The sequence below is a fragment of the Clarias gariepinus genome, chromosome 7 (assembly GCF_024256425.1).
Source record: "Clarias gariepinus isolate MV-2021 ecotype Netherlands chromosome 7, CGAR_prim_01v2, whole genome shotgun sequence".
Classification (NCBI taxonomy): Eukaryota; Metazoa; Chordata; class Actinopteri; order Siluriformes; family Clariidae; genus Clarias; species Clarias gariepinus.
The window spans coordinates 20,438,503-20,456,006 of record NC_071106.1 but is presented as its reverse complement, the minus strand read 5'-3'; the positions used below and the strand labels follow the sequence as shown (position 1 = coordinate 20,456,006).

Here is a 17,504-nt window from a genome sequence, read left to right as displayed (position 1 = left end):
GCAGTTTTCAGATCTTGCCACAGATTCTCGATTGGATTTAGATCTGGACTTTGACTGGGCCATTCTAACACATGGATATGTTTTGTTTTAAATCATTCCATTGTTGCCTTGGCTTTATGTTTAGGGTCGTTGTCCTGCTGGAAGGTGAACCTCCGCCCCAGTCTTAAGTCTTTTGCAGACTCCAAGAGGTTTTCTTCCAAGATTGCCCTGTATTTGGCTCTATCCATCTTCCCATCAACTCTGACCAGCTTCCTTGTCCCTGCTGAAGAAAAGCACCCCCAGAGCATGATGCTGCCACCACCATCTTTGACAGTGGGGATGGTGTGTTCAGAGTGATTTTTTTCGCCACACATAGCGTTTTGCATTTTGGCCCAAAAGTTCCATTTTGGTCTCATCTGACCAGAGCACCTTCTTCCACATGTTTGCTGTGTCCCCCACATGGCTTGTGGCAAACTGCAAATGGGACTTCTTATTGTTTTCTGTTAACAATGGCTTTCTTCTTGCCACTCTTCCATAAAGGCCAACTTTGTGCAGTGCATGACTAATAGTTTTCTCATGGACAGAATCCCCCACCTGAGCTGTAGATCTCTGTAGCTCGTCCAGAGTCACCATAGGCCTCTTGGCTGCATTTCTGATCAGCGCTCTCCTTGTTCGGCCTGTGAGTTTAGGTGGACGGCCTTGTCTTGGTAGGTTTACAGTTGTGCCATACTCCTTCCATTTCTGAATGATCGCTTGAACAGTGCTCCATGGGATGTTCAAGGCTTTGGAAATCTTTTTGTAGCCTAGGCCGCCTTTAAATTTCTCAATAACTTTCTATTTAGTCATTAGCACTCATCAGGCAATGTCTATGGGCAACTGACTGCACTCAGACTAAAGGGGGCTGAATAATTACGCACACCCCCACTTTTTAATTATTAATTAGAAAAAAAAATTGGGAATCATGTATAATTTTCGTTCCACTTCTCAAGTGTACACCACTTTGTATTGGTTTTCCACGTGGTAAAATTGATTCATGTTTGTGAATCAGTCATAACCTCGCAGATGAATTTGTTGAATTTTGTTAACAAGCTGGGAAGGCTATTTGCCAACAATTGGATTCACCATCTACAGCGAGGACCCTCCCACTTCTCTATTAGCCAAAATTTTCAACCTGACAACTGAAGAGATCCAGCATATTATCTCAGTCTCCAATCCTACCACATTGGACCTGATCCTTTCCACAATTACATACCATCTCACAAGACCTTTATCTTAATTATTATCAACCTTCCCATATCATCTTAGAATTTTCCTGCTGCATTTTATGAAGGCAAGGGTCACTCCCTGCCTTAATTCCACTGTGGGCTTCTCCACTGGTGTCCCACAAGGCAAGGCTCAGTACTTGTTCCTCTTCTATTCTCCCTCTATACCCAATCTCTTGGTAAACTCATATCCTTACATCGTATTTCAAATCATTATGATGTGGATGACACTCCACTCATTCCTATCTTTTCTCCCTTAGACACTAATGTTCTGAACTGGGTCACAGCGGCAACTCATCAACTGAAAGTTTATCTCAGCAATACCGGACTGGTGTGTGCTCAACAGCATCTCTCCAGTTTTTGCATTTTAGCAGTTATTTTTATGTTCCTTGCCGGGTTGTTCACTCAGAACAGCCTTACTTTAACATCCTACAGCAGGCGAGAACTATTAGACATCGGATTACAGTACGCCATTTTGCTACTTGTATTGCCGATCTTTAACTCATCCCAGAATACCACAGGCGTCTTGCTCTGCCCAGCCGGGTGAAAGTGCTCGCAGGCGGCATTAAGACTGAAAACAAAGGTGGGAGAAGCACAGCGAGATAAAAGCTAAGCTAAAGCTAACGCAGCATCAGCTATTTCTACCCAGCATTTTCAACAAATGAAACAAACTCAACTGTTTGACCCTCATGCTCATGGCCCTTTGACCCATGCTGCTGCTAATGTACAAGACACTTTACTGCAACAAATACTTTACACCGGGACAGTTACTCCAGCTATGAGTATAACTTGTGCAATATTTTCGTACCTCGGACAATCATGTTTGCACTTTTTTTGCACTCTATTGTTTGCAGTAAGATACTGGTCCTACTTCACTTCTATTTCACTTTATATACAGTGGTGTGAAAAACTATTTGCCCCCTTCCTGATTTCTTATTCTTTTGCATGTTTGTCACACTTAAATGTTTCTGCTCATCAAAAACCGTTAACTATTAGTCAAAGATAACATAATTGAACACAAAATGCAGTTTTTAAATGAAGATTATGTTATTAAGGGAGAAAAAAAACTCCAAATCTACATGGCCCTGTGTGAAAAAGTAATTGCCCCCCCCCCCTTGTTAAAAAATAACTTAACTGTGGTTTATCACAGTTAAAAGTTTAATTTCTGTAGTCACCCCCAGGCCTGATTACTGCCACACCTGTTTCAATCAAAAAATCACTTAAATAGGAGCTACCTGACACAGAGAAGTAGACCAAAAGCACCTCAAAAGCTAGACATTATGCCAAGATCCAAAGAAATTCAGAAAAAAATGAGAACAAAAGTAATTGAGATCTATCAGGCTGGTAAAGGTTATAAAGCCATTTTCAAAGCCTTGGGACTCCAGCGAAAAACATGGAACAGTGGTGAACCTTCCCAGGAGTGGCCAGCCGACCAAAATTACCCCAAGAGCGCAGAGACAACTCATCCGAGAGGCCACAAAAGACCCCAGGACAACAACTAAAGAACTGCAGGCCTCACTTGCCTCAATTAAGGTCAGTGTTCACGACTCCACCAAAAGAAAGAGACAAAAACGCAAAAACGGCCTGCATGGCAGATTTCCAAGGCGCAAACCACTTAAGCAAAAAGAACATCAAGGCTCGTCTCAATTTTGCTAAAAAACATCTCAATGATTGCCAAGACTTTTGGGAAAATACCTTGTGGACCGACGAGACAAAAGTTTAACTTTTTGGAAGGTGCGTGTCCCGTTACATCTGGCGTAAAAGTAACACAGCATTTCAGAAAAAGAACACCATACCAACAGTAAAATATGGTGGTGGTAGTGTGATGGTCTGGGGTTGTTTTGCTGCTTCAGGACCTGGATGGCTTGCTGTGATAGATGGAACCATGAATTCTACTGTATACCAAAAAATCCTGAAGGAGAATGTCCGGCCATCTGTTCGTCAACTCAAGCTGAAGCGATCTTGGGTGCTGCAGCAGGACAATGACCCAAAACACACCAGCAAATCCACCTCTGAATGGCTGAAGAAAAACAAAATGAAGACTTTGGAGTGGCCTAGTCAAAGTCCTGACCTGAATCCTATTGAGATGTTGTGGCATGACCTTAAAAAGGCGGTTCATGCTAGAAAACTCTCAAATAAAGCTGAATTACAACAATTCTGCAAAGATGAGTGGGCCAAAATTCCTCCAGAGCTCTGTAAAAGACTCGTTGCAAGTTATCGCAAACACTTGATTGCAGTTATTGCTGCTAAGGGTGGCCCAACCAGTTATTAGGTTCAGGGGGCAATTACTTTTTCACACAGGGCCATGTAAGTTTGGATTTTTTTTCTCCCTAAATAATAAAAACCATCATTTAAAAACTGCATTTTGTGTTTACTTGTGTTATCTTTGACTAATAGTTAAATGTGTTTGATGATCAGAAACATTTAAGTGTGACAAACATGCAAAAGAATAAGAAATCAGGAAGGGGGCAAATAGTTTTTCACACCACTGTATTGTTATATTTATATATTTTAGTGTAATTCCTTGTGTTTATTCTTTAGTTTATTCTTACGCTTACTATTGCTGCTGGTCTCTGAGAGCTACCAGACACATATAGCTGTATCACTACAATAACAATGAAGTCTCTTTATCTCTTTCTCTTTATCATATCTAATAATCCTTGAAAAAACAATGGAGCCCTTGCACACAATGACATCTACACTAGGAGACATCAACACCATCATAGCGAGGCGAGATGTCATCATGACATCAACAATAGGGCCCTTTACACACTATGATGTCATAGGGCAAATGTGATAGTGCTTGGGCCCTAATAATCCTTCAAAGAACAAAAGGGCCTTATATATAAATACTATAAGATAATATGGCTTATATCATATTGCTTGGACCCTAATAAAATTAAATCAGTAGTTTCACCTTTGGACATTAAAGCTGGGGATGAATAGTGGCTTTAGTTTTTGTAACAATACAAGTTTAATATTTTCAGCATTTCATTTCAGTCTCAGCTGCCTGAGGTCATATTTTAAACCATTAACACTTCTTGCAGTTTCCCAGGAGCAAAATCCACAGAAAAAAAAAGCTGTAAAAGCTAATAAATAATTAACAGAATCATCAACATAAAATAAAAGTTACTTCTATAGCAGTTGTGGAACCTGGGGGACCCCATGTGACTTATTTAGCAATTTTTAGCAAAAGTTTTTCAGTCCCAAGAGTTTTTAGGTCTTTATATGTGCTTTTTAAATCATTGAAATTAAAATTTCACTTACTGTTGGAATGTAGTTCTCTTCACACAGTTCACCAAACCCTGTCTCTCTTTGAGATTCACTTCCAACTGCCTCCTTTGCTTCATTTAGCAATGAGCTAATTTGTTCTTCATCTACAAAACAAAGGATAAAAAGCTTTACATTTTTTAGATTTATATAAGCTTTTGGCATTTACAAGCCATATCAGGAAATCTGTTCTGGACCACTTTATGTTAACGATAATAAAAGGAAATTCTAACCACAACCCTAATAAAGTTTCAAAGTTTATGCAGGCTGAGCACATCATCATTTCTACCTAATTCTAGCTTCTATAATACTGTAAAGTCAACAGTATGCCCATATGATGTTGTAACAATGTTATTATCATATGTAATGTTGTGACACAAATACAGTGAAACCTTGGATTACGAGCATAATTCGTTCCAGAAGAGTGCTTGCATATCAAAACACTTATATATCAAAGCAATTTTCCCCATAAGAAATAATGAAAACTTAAGATTATTGGTAATATATATATATATATACCCTAAACAAAAATATAAACGCAGCACCTTTGTTTCTGCTCCGATTTTTCATGAGATGGACTTAAAGATCTAAAATTCATTCCAGATACACAATATTACTATTTCTCTCAAACATTGTTCACAAATCAGACTAAATGTGTGATAGTGAGCACTTCTGCTTTGCTGAGATAATCCATGGAATGTGCAGTTTTTGCTTTATTGGGGGTCTGGGGACTCAGAACCGATCAGTATCTGGTGTGACCACCATTTGCCTCATGCAGTGCAACACATCTTCTTCGCATAGAGTTTATCAGATTGTCAATTGTGGCCTGTGGAATGTTGGTCCACTCCTCTTCAAGTTCAAGTTCAAGTAGGCTTTATTGTCATTACAACCATATACAGTTGGTACACAGTGAAACGAAACAACGTTCCTCCAGGACCAAGGTGCTACATGCAACATAAATTTACAACATAAATTAACAGAGACACTAAACTAGCTAACCAAGAGGCCTAGTTAACTGGCTAGCAGAGACAGGACAGAGAGACCTAACATAAATTACAACATAAATTAACAAAAACTAACTAGCTAAGTATAACTATTTTAACAGACAACATAAAGTGCACGTGCAAATGTGCAAACAAGAGCAACAACAAAGTGACAGTGCGCAACCACGACATAACAGAACATAAAATATGGTGTTGAGGTAGTGGGTAAACGTAAACGTAACAGTTACAGAACATAAAAATATGGTGTTGAGGTAGTGGGTAAACGTAAACATTTTTTAAAAACAGCAGCAAGAATTGAGGAATTAGTGCAAAAATTAGTCCAGTAATGATCATTGTGCAAAAGATAAACAGTGAAGCATTTACAGGTTGGTGTGTATGATAATTTGTTGGTGTAGGTCAGTGTGTCTGCACTTGTGTTGATTAGTCAGTCCAGTCCCAATATTTTGAGGTAGTTGAGTTAAGCTGTGTGATAATGTTTGTGTTAGTGTGTCTGTGTGTGTGTGTTTATCAGTCCAGTCCCTTTTTGTTGAGGAGACGGATGGCTTGTGGAAAAAAGCTGTTGCACAGTCTGGATGTGTGTGCCCGAATGCTTCGGTACCTTTTTCCAGATGGCAGGAGTGTGAAGTGTGTGTGAGAGGGGTGTGTCCGATCAGCCACAATGCTGGTGGCTTTGCGGATGCAGCGTGTGGTGTAGATGTCTTCAATAGAGGGGAGAGAGACCCCGATGATCTTCTCCGCTGTCCTCACTATCCGCTGTAGGGTTTTCCGATATGGCACAATTCCCAAACCAGACGCTCAGAATGCTCTCGATAGTTTCTCTATAGAAGGTGGTCAGGATCGGTGGTGGAAGCTGGGCCTTTCTCAGTCTTCTCAGAAAGAAGAGACGCTGCTGGGCTTTCTTGTGTAGGGAGCTGGTGTTGAGGGACCAGCTGAGGTCCTTCTCTAGGTGGACACCCAGGAATTTGATGTTTTCGACGATTCCCACAGAGGAGCCATTGATGCTCAGCGGAGAATGGTCGCCTCGTGTCCTCCTAAAGTCAACAACCATCTCCTTTGTCTTGTCAACATTTAGAGACAGGTTGTTGTCTTTACACCAGTCCATTAGCCTCTGCACTTCCTCTCTGTACGCTGACTCGTCGTTCTTGCTAATGAGACCCACCACGGTCGTGTCATCAGCGAACTTAATGATGTGGTTCGAACTGTGCGTTGCTACACAGTCGTGAGTCAGCAGTGTGAACAGCAGGGGACTGAGCACGCAGCCTTGTGGGGCCCCAGTGCTCAGTGTGGTGGTGCTGGAGGTGCAGTTTCCGATCCGTACTGACTGAGGCCTACCGGTCAGAAAGTCCAGGATCCAGTTGCAGAGGGAGGTGTTCAGGCCCAACAGGTTCAGCTTCCCAATCAGTTGTTGGGGGATGATAGTGTTGAATGCTGAGCTGAAATCTATGTACAGCATTCAATGGCTGTGCGAAGTTGTTGGATATTAGAGGGAACTGGTACACGCTTTTATATACGTCAGTCAAGCACATCCCAAACATGCTCAACGGGTGACATGTCCGGTGAGTATGCTGGCCATGCAAGAACTGGGGCATTTTCAGCTTCCAAGAACTATGTACAGATCCTTGCAACATGGGGCCGTGCATTATCTTGCTGAAACATGAGGTGATGTTAATGAATGTATGGCACAACAATGGGCCTCAGGATCTCATTACGGTGCATTCAAAATGCCATCAATAAAATGTACCTGTGTTCTTCTTCCATAACAGATGCCTGCCCATACCATAACCCCACCACCACCATGGGCCACTCGATCCACAACATTGACATCAGCAAAGCGCTCACCCACACAACGCCTCACACGCTGTCTGCCATCTGCCCTGAACAATGTAAACCGTGATTCATCCGTGAAGAGAACACCTCTCCAATGTGCCAGACGCCAACGAATGTGAGCATTTGCCCACTCAAGTCTGTTACGGCGACGAGCTGGAGTCAGGTCAAGACCCTGATGAGGACGACGAGCATGCAGTTGAGCTTCCCTGAGACGGTTTCTGACAGTTTGTGCAGAAATTGTTTGGTTATGCAAACCAATTGTTTCAGCAGCTGTCTAAGTGGCTGGTCTCAGATGATCTTGGAGGTGAACCTGCTGGATGCGGAGGTCCTGGGCTGGTGTGGTTACACGTGGTCTGCGGTTGTGAGGCCGGTTGGATGTACTGCCATATTCTCTAAAACGCCTTTGGAGACGGCTTATGGTGGTGAAATGAACATTCAATGCATGAGCACAGATCTGGTTGGCATTCCTGCTGTCAGCATGCCAACTGCACGCTCCCTCAATGCTTGTGGCATCTGTGGCATTTTGCTGTGAGACAAAACTGCACATTCCAGGGTGGCCTTTTATTGTGGGCAGTATAAGGTACACCTGTGCACTACTCATGATGTCAGATCAGCATCTTGATGTGGCACACCTGTGAGGTGGGATGGATTATCTCAGCAAAGCAGAAGTGCTCACTATCACACATTTAGACTGATTTGTGAACAATTTGAGAGAAATGGTAATATTGTGTATCTGGAATGAATTTTAGATCTTTAAGTCCATTTCATGAAAAATCGGAGCAGAAACAAAGGTGTTGCGTTTATATTTTTGTTGAGTGTATATATATATATATATATATATATATATATATATATATATATATTTAAGAACTGTATAAAAAAAGTACAAATTAACCCTGACAGTTTTACACACACACACACACACGCACACACACTGATGGAAACACTGCTTTATCAGGAAACTTAGCAAGGAACCCCTCTATTGACACTCAAGCGAGCACACACTAACGGAATCAGTGCTGTAAAGTAAAAATAAAACAAATCAACCGGCATTTTACTTTTGAAAAGAATCGTGACAGAGCAGTGTTTTCATTAGCAGTGTTTGGGGACGTTACTTTTTAAAGTAACTAATTACATTACAAAATTACTGTCATTAAAAAGTAATCAGTTACATTACAGCATTACTTTCTAATAAAAGTAACTAGTTAGAGTACTTTTCTATTGCAGAAAATTAAAACTCCTTTGTGGTTCCTTATGCATGTTGTTATAGCCAAGACCTTTATAATTATTCTACCATCATTATTCAGCGAAGTTTGGCTCATAATCTACTAAGAGCCAAATCAAAACCTATGTGGTTTTGTTCGGTGGCCGTAAGTACGGTACATCATGTTTCACTGTGAGGTTTGGTACGTTTCCATCTTTTGCGCTTTGGTCCTCACGGAAGCTTGCGGACCTTGCAAAACTTCATGGAACATCGGGCGGTCACTTGTGGCGGCTCATGGTGCCTAACACCACTTCTCATCGCGAGTCAAACCGCATAGGTGAAATAGAAGTATAACAGCAGGAACAATAGAGAGGGTGGGTTATCGAAGGTGGGGCTTGTAGGACAACTTTCACATACACACACACACACACACACACACTAATGGATTACACTTCACTGCTGTCTTCACTGCTGTAACTGGGTCTTTAACAAGGAACCTCTTTAATGACACTTGCTGTATCAAGACTTTTACATACACAACACACAACTTTTACACACACAAACACAGATGCACAAATACAAAATAAAAGTTGCTTTACGACCACGTAGTTTCCCTAACATAGTATGCCCCCATGTTAGTGTACTTACCACCTTGCTAATCTTATCCATTATTTATTTTCCTGTCATAAAATAGAATACGGTGAAACCATACATTGCGAATAACATGGTTTTTAAACGAACAAGTCTTGGTTTACGAGTACAGGGTATCATGTATCACACATCTTTTTCTTGTTTTGACGCCGAGGTCACTTGATCAAAACTGAGCCAATGGTTTTTCTCTTTCTTGCACTACGGAATTGTGGGTAATCGAGACCCCTGCTGGGTCTTAGTGCGCTTCTTTTACTGGTATAATCAACATCCGTGCACGCGTGTACTGTTTATTATAACACTGCGACCGTGTGTGCGCGTAAAGCATGTTTTATTATGTGTCTGTATGCGTGTGTATAGCGCGTGTTTACAGCAAAAGCAAGTCTCATTAAAGAGGTTAAAGATCCACTTTCTCTCTCTGCTTAAGGCTCAGCTTCCTCTTTGTTTCTGTGTGTGCAGGTGTCATTGGACACCGTGCCACACACACACACACACACACACACACACAGACCCCTCCTACGTTCTCCTTCATACACACACACTCTTTCTCTCTGCCCTACACAGAAACACTGCTCTGTCGCGATTTTTTTTAAACGTAAAGTGCAGGTAATTATTATTTATTTTTTACTTTACAGCAATGATTCTGTTTGTGTGTCGCTCAATCGAGTGTCATTAGAGAGATTTCTGGTTTATTTTGTAGAAGAAAACAGTGTTTCCGTTGTGTGCGGGCATGTGTAAAAAGAGTGGAGGAAGTAACTGTGTAAGACGAGAAGGGGGAGAGGGGAGGGGCTCCTTTAGCTTTACACACAAACACACACCGCCTGCACGCAAAAACGGAAACACTTATCTGTCAGGATTTATTTTTACTTTTAAAGTAAAAGTTCAGGTTAATTTGTTTTATTTTTACTTTATATTTTTTCGCGTAATTATTTTTATGTATTTATTTTGGGGGGCTGTAGAATGAATAATTTGAGTTTCTATTATTTCTTATGGGAAAATTCAATTTGGTTTACAAGTATTTTGAAACAAGCCCACTTCTGGAACAAATTATGCTCCTACTCCAAGGTTCCACTGTATATAGACTATAATATAATAGGATATGGTATCTTTTTAGGAATATCAGTCAATTTCATTAATGTTCAGCATTTTTCATTTTGGCGTATTCAGTGAGCTCTTACCGATGTTTCTGGGCAGGTCCAGGCACACTTTGGGAAAGATTCCCTCTCCCCTAAGAATAATGCTTTTTGGCTCAAAGAATGCTACCTGTAGTTTGAACACCTTCTCAAAAACCTCCGGGATTCCAGGAAGGTAGTACACAGAGGCTCTCATCTCCTCATGTGCCTTCACGTGGCCCTTTAAACAAGATACACAAACAGGTATTATTTCCAGTTCAAATCATAAAATACAACACAGAATGTTTGGACACATCCTTTATAGCACTTGCACATTGTCAGTTTATGCTATGATTTACATTGACATGCTCTAAATCTAACAATTTATCTATAAGAATCTACTAATTAATAGAGTGTTTTCTCAAAGGGTCCGTGGTGTTAAAACTGCATTAATATTCATGCTAGTCTTCCAGTGAATTAGAATTTTAGGACATGCCCTGGTCTAAACATAATAACATAATGCAGTGACTTACCTTGCTGGGAATAACTAGGGGTTGTCCAGGTAAAGCATCTTTAGGGGACACATGCTGATCTTCAAGTAGAAAAATGAAGTCAAAGCCCACCTTTCCTGTGTTTCTCAGAATAATCTCTGCTTCTGCCACATGATCAAATAACTAAAGAAAATGTTTAATGAATTTTACTTGTTTACTTCATATAGCATTAAAAAGCAATTTTATATTATAAAGCATATCTACCCGAGGGCCAAAGTTGATCTCAGTTGTGTCCACAGTGTAGGTGATCACTGAAGCCTCTCCTTTGAGGGCAATCTTGTATGTTGGGCCTTCCTCTAACATGCACACTGCCTGAACTTGAGCATGGATATCAGTATGGCCAAAGAATGAAAAGGTGACCTGCTGAATCTCACCAGGCTGCAGAACTCCATAAATTGGCATTATGTTAAATATCTGAGAGACAACAAGAAACCGCAAGAAAAGCAAAAGACAAAAACAGACCATGAACAGCATTTCATGACCACAAAACTTTGTAACTGTCAGAGATTAAACTGTTCTTTTAGTTTTCGCCTTTTTTTTTTAAGTCTTCGGGACAAAGGATCTTGTGTTCACTTAACAAGCTGCATTTTCTTTGTCTTATTAACATCAAAGTAAAATAGAAATAAGAGTTTACAGCAGCTGCAATGTGCAGTAAATAATAACAGGAACTAATTTATTTTCCAAGCATCTCACTACACACTGATAATCTTAATAAATTAATGTTAGCAAAATTATGTTGGTTTGGGCCTGGAGGGTTGGAAAGCTATAATGGCATGGTATGCAATGACATCAGCAGAGACCAAATTAAGGCTTTTGACTTAATTAACAAGGTCTCTGCCCCAACACAGACCTGCCAAGACAGCACCTTAGAGAAGAGGAACTGTCAGTTAAATGCCAGGGTGGTGACTATATGTTACTGATCAAATACATATGTCCCTTTTTTCGTTGATCTGTTACTTGTTATGTCAAACACCCGAGTCCTGTAATGGCCTTGTTTGGCTATTTAATGTGTGTGTTTTCAGTTTGTCTTTGCCTACTAACTGTTTTGTTGTCCCTTAGTTATTATAGTAACTCCCACTCGTGTTCCTCTTTCTAGTTATGGTATTATCACAATGTTTAATTCAAGGGAAGCTTGCACAAACTCTTCTCACCTTATCATGACAAATAAAATAAAAAAATAAATCCACAATGCCAGCCTGTAAGAAATATCATAATTTTTTAACCTTGCGCTAAAGACCCAAAAGTACTGTTTGACCATCGTTTTTGGGATAATAAGAAGTCCTGAAAGGTGGTAAAATAAGTGCAAGTTTGGACCAAAACTTGGTTAAAAATAGTACATGTGGATAACACTCAAATAACCTAAGAGCTCATAGGCTTTGGAACACTAACATACTGGATGCATCAAAATATTTAATAAAAATACATCATACCTCCTCAATACTAATACGTGGTGTTTCTCTGTCGCTCAGGCTGGCTAGGCTGCATTGTAATCTTGTGGAATTTTGTGCTGTAGATGCTCTACTGTTCTGTCTCAGTGGAGGAGTATTGCACATAAGTAGCCCGTCTGGTTCAAGAACATTTAGCCCATATGTTGACAGTGGCTCTTTTGATCCTCTTCCTTTTTTAGTACCAGAATTTGCTTTGATCATCTTATTGACCTCCTTATCATTTTGCTGAGTTGTAGAGATCTCACTATGACTGAAAATGGATATAAAATAGGGAGAATTTTAATGACTAATAAAAACATTTATACATCGGAATAAAATTGCCCGGCCTTCTAGCTAACACGGCAGCTATCAACTGGGGCAGGTTGAAAACTAGTACAGTGGAACCTTGGATTACGAGCATAATTTGTTCCAGAAGCGGGCTCATATTCCAAAACACTCATAAACCAAATGTAATTTTCTTCTTTTCTATAAGAAAAAATAGAAACTCAAATAATTCGTTCCACAGCAATAAAAAAATTAACCTGCACTTTACCTTTAAAAAAAAGTTAAAATAAATCCCGACAGATACTGTGTTTGCGTTTATGCACGCAGGCACAAGTGTGCGTGCTTGTATGTGTGTTAAGCTAAAGTAAGAGGAGACTCTTACTTTCAGTCCCTCCCATCTCCCCCTTCTCATCTTACAAAGTAAACCTTTCTCCTCTCTTATTTGAATTTCACACAAACACACACACATACACAGACATTAATTAAAAGACTGTTTTGTCCGAATTAGCAAGGAACATCTTTAATGACACTCGTGTGAGCGCAGCACACACACACACACACACACACACACTGATCTACACAAAAACACTGCTCTGTCGCAATTTTTTTCAGAGGTAAAGTGCAGGTTCATTTGTTTGTTTGTTTTACTTTACAGCAGTGTTTCCATTGGTATGCTCACACACACACGCACACACACACACACTAAAGGCAAAAAAGAGAGAGCGAGAAAGAGAGAGAGAGAGAGAGAGAAAGAGAGTAAACCGGCATGGTGTCAAATTACGCGCGCACACACATAATGGCTGAGGGAGAAAATGGATTTTTAACCTTTTAATGAGCCTTACCTTTGCTTTACACGCGCACACACACGTGCTTACAAACACAAAATAAAATATGTTTTACGCACATGGTCACAGTGTTATAGTAAACAGTACATGCGTGCACGGATGTTGATTATACCAGTAAGAGACGCGCACTAAGACCCAGCAGGGGAGACGATTAACCAAAATTTCGCAGAACAAGAGAGAGAAAAAACGTTGGCTCAGTTGTGATCACGTGACGCTCGGCGTGATACATGATACTTGGCACTCAAAAACCAAGACTAGCTCGTTTTTCAAGTTAAAATGTATTAAAAATATTTGCTTGTCTTGCGGAACACTCACTCGCAAACCGCATAACTCGAAATCCACGGTTTCACTGTATATACAGTACACGTAAATAAAAAATATATATAATTTTTTATATTTTTACATATATAAAAAATGCACAAATAAAAGCTTCACCGACTTATTATGAGAGTTTAAATGTACATGATTGCAGTGTGTCCACAATGCAGCAAGCCTAACCAAAAAAAAAAAAAGATTTTACCTTATTCTTTTACTACCTTTTTCACCATAATCCCCAGGATGCTAAGGCTAGCACAGCCATGAAGGAACTCAGTGCTGCTATTAACAATTTGCAGACAGGGCATCCTGACAGAGTCTTTATCGTCACTAGGGATTTTAATCACAAAAATTTAAGATCAGTTCTGCTAAAATTTCAACAGCATGTTTCCTGCTACACTAGGCAGACCCAAAACCCTGCATCATGTGTACAGAAGTATGGCTGATAAGTCACGCCCCTCCCCCACCTTAAACAATCTGACCATCTCTTATTGTTTCTGCAGCCCAAGTACTCTTCACTCATCAAACGTGTGAAACTTACAAATAGGAGTGTTAAAGTCTGTTGGGGCTGACGCTGCTCTCCAGCGTCAGTTCTCACGTACAGACTAGTGAATTTGCTGCACATGCCAGCACTGACTCAGTCACCATCAACACCTTCACCAACTCTGTTCTGGATCATATTAACAGCTGTGTAAATCAGGACCAGACAATCAGAAGCCCTGGATGAACTGGGAGGCCTACAGCGTCGCTAGAGCTAATATACAGTGGTGTGAAAAACTATTTGCCCCCTTCCTGATTTCTTATTCTTTTGCATGTTTGTCACACTTAAATGTTTCTGCTCATTAAAAACCGTTAACTATTAATCAAAGATAACATAATTGAACACAAAATGCAGTTTTTAAATTATGGGTTTTATTATTTAGGGAGAAAAAAATCCAAACCTACATGGCCCTGTGTGAAAAAGTGATTGCCCCCTGAACCTAATAACTGGTTGGGCCACCCTTAGCAGCAATAACTGCAATCAAGCGTTTGCGATAACTTGCACCGAGTCTTTTACAGTGCTCTGGAGGAATTTTGGCCCACTTATCTTTGCAGAATTGTTGTAATTTAGCTTTATTTGAGGGTTTTCTAGCATGAACCGACTTTTTAAGGTCATGCCACAACTAATAGTTAAATGTGTTTGATGATCAGAAACATTTTGTGTGACAAACATGCAAAAAAATAAGAAATCAGGAAGGAGCAAATAGTTTTTCACACCACTGTAAGGAGGGGACTTTGTGAAGCCTGTATGGCGTTATATAAGAGTAAGTATATGTAAGTATGGCGTTATATTCCTGCCACAATTCTGAGCGCCGGGTTTGACATTTTGAGAGCAGACAAAGCACTCTATGCTCGTGCAGTGTCTCCACTGCACGCTCAACAGCTCGATTTTGCGCGTGTAGTTTCTCCACTGCTCTCTCAACATGTTCTCCGCACGCTCGACTCTGCCTGCATGCGCATGCAACATTTATTTTCTATGCGCGCTCGACTCTGTCTGTACGCTCGCATGACTTTGTCCAGTGTTACAAAACTGCCACAAAACTAGCCAATCACAGACATCCACACACTACTTCTGATTGGCTGTTCCTTCTCTATCGATGTCGAGCGTGCACAGAAGTCGCGTGTGCGCGGAGAACATGTTGAGCGAGCAGGGGAGACACTGCATGCGCAGAATCGAGCTGTTGAGCGTGCAGTGGAGACACTGCACACGCATAGAGTGCTTTGTCTGCTTTCAAAATGTCAAACCCCGCGCTCAGAATTGTGCCAGGTGTATAGAAACAGCAGATTGAGGAGCACTTCAACTCTGCTGATTCCTGAAGCACATGGCAAAGGATTCAGGGTATTACTGACCTCTAACAACCTCGAACAAGCTCGACCATATCTACACCCTGGCAGCATGTCTGGTTGAGTAATCAGAGCATTTGCTGAGCAGCTGGTTTCACCGACATCTTTAATCTGTCCTTGACCCAGGCAACTGTCCTCACCTGCTTTACGTTTGCTAACATTGTGCCAGTGCCAAAGCACTCCCGTGCAACACCACTTAGTGACTTACGTCACATTAAAACTCACCTGTCATAGTAAAGTGCTTCCATCCTGGTCCTCACCCTCCTTAAAGCCTGTTTGCTACACACTCTTGATCCATATGCACTAAATAGTTTATCGTAGAGTGTTAACATGTACACCATTTCTGTCATTTTCTGTCTATATTGCACTGCTTCATTCATTATGCATCTTTGCACCATCCATAACTTATGTTTATCCTTACCCGGGGTCTTAAGGTTACATCAGAGTGCATCATCACCAGGGCATTGGGGGAAACCACACCTCAGGTGCTTTTGGTTGTTATATGTGGTTTTCCCACCCTGAGCATGCACATCGTTGATAAATTAGGGAAAAACTAAATGGATGTTAGTAAAAAAGTGTGAAAGGATATTAATCCTACGTTTGGTGGTGGTACACTCTAAGAGGCGGAGCCTTTTACACATAATGGCATCATCTGCTGATGCTAGGGAGAGGGTTTTTGATTAGAGTAGAGTGCTGTTAAGCTAGTTTTCGTGGAAGGTAAGAGCCGAGTTGGACAGACTGTAAATTTTTGTATTTATTTAAATAATAACATATTTGAATGTTATTTAAATAATAGTTTTTTTCTTTATGCACTATTCTTACTTTTTCCTTACTTTTGTTGCACTGTTTGGATCACTTGAGCACCTTTTTCCAAATAAACCCCTCTCAGCACTGATGTGCTATTGTGGTTGGGCCATCAGTGGATGTTTTGTCAAGATTTTTCATAAAAAGAAGACCCCAAGATAAGGCGGTGACCTAAGCACTGCACTGTCTTTATCTTCAACCTTTTCTCACCAGCTGCAAGAATAGGTCAGTGACCAAGCACCGTACAAGACTGAGGTCCCAAGTGAAGTCTGCCTTGCAGAAAGAGGATGCAGCATGGGACACAGTTGAGAAGGAGGAAAATTTAGAGGCAAGTGAAGCCAAAGGAAGGACACCTGAGGCAGAGATGGTGGCGCTGCTAAAGAGCTTCCTGGTGGCACAGCAGCAATCCAGAGAGAAAAAGCTGCTCTGAGGTTTGAGGGAAACCGTCGCAGTGCTAGGCGGCATTTGGTTTTGTGCGTTTGCTGGCTTTTACCACTGAGTGGCGTTATATAACTGCAGACTGATGCCTTAGTTCATTCTCTGCAGGATTAATAAACCATAGCTCCTTTAGAGCTGCACGTAGTAGCGCATAAAATCAAGTAAAAAATTTAGTTAAACGAATTCATAATCACAGTACTAAAATTACAGTACAAATGTAGAATTCAAATAAAATTAAATCTTATTAGGATCAAATTTAAGCGAAATAAATGTTAACACAGTGAGCCTTTAGATTTTGAAATGCAGTAGGCTGTTATGATCTGTAACGTGTTCGATCCATGTTGCATGGGCGGCAACATAAAGCACAGACACGAGGTGAGGTCTTACGGGGAAAAGGGTAATTTATTTAGGTAAAATGGGGAAGAAAAGGGTTGAAGGAGGGAGAATGGAAAGAAAGGGAAAGGGATTAAGGTTGTGCATGTGCAGGTCCGGGGGCACTGCCACGCTGGTATGCAGGCACACAGCTGGCGATAAGTGACTGTGGGCGGAGTGGCAGAGCGGGGGCAGAGCGGGGGCACGCAGAGGCAGCGCTCCAGCACGCTCCCTAGTGACGGAGCGTCTCCCGCTGTCAATGCAAACGCAAAAACTT

General features: G+C 40.9%; 1 protein-coding gene across 1 annotated transcript in view; it reads right to left on the bottom strand.

The window, feature by feature from the left end:
• The window catches only part of LOC128527483 (hydrocephalus-inducing protein-like), a 224,907-nt gene that overhangs the window by 103,693 nt on the left and 103,710 nt on the right, over positions 1 to 17,504 (bottom strand). The window contains exons 24-28 of the mRNA XM_053499884.1: positions 12,288 to 12,555; positions 11,062 to 11,271; positions 10,840 to 10,980; positions 10,373 to 10,547; positions 4,509 to 4,618 (exon numbers count right to left, since the gene is read on the bottom strand). Of these exons, the coding sequence (XP_053355859.1) occupies positions 4,509 to 4,618; positions 10,373 to 10,547; positions 10,840 to 10,980; positions 11,062 to 11,271; positions 12,288 to 12,555 (904 nt within the window). The remainder of the gene's footprint in view (positions 1 to 4,508; positions 4,619 to 10,372; positions 10,548 to 10,839; positions 10,981 to 11,061; positions 11,272 to 12,287; positions 12,556 to 17,504) is intronic.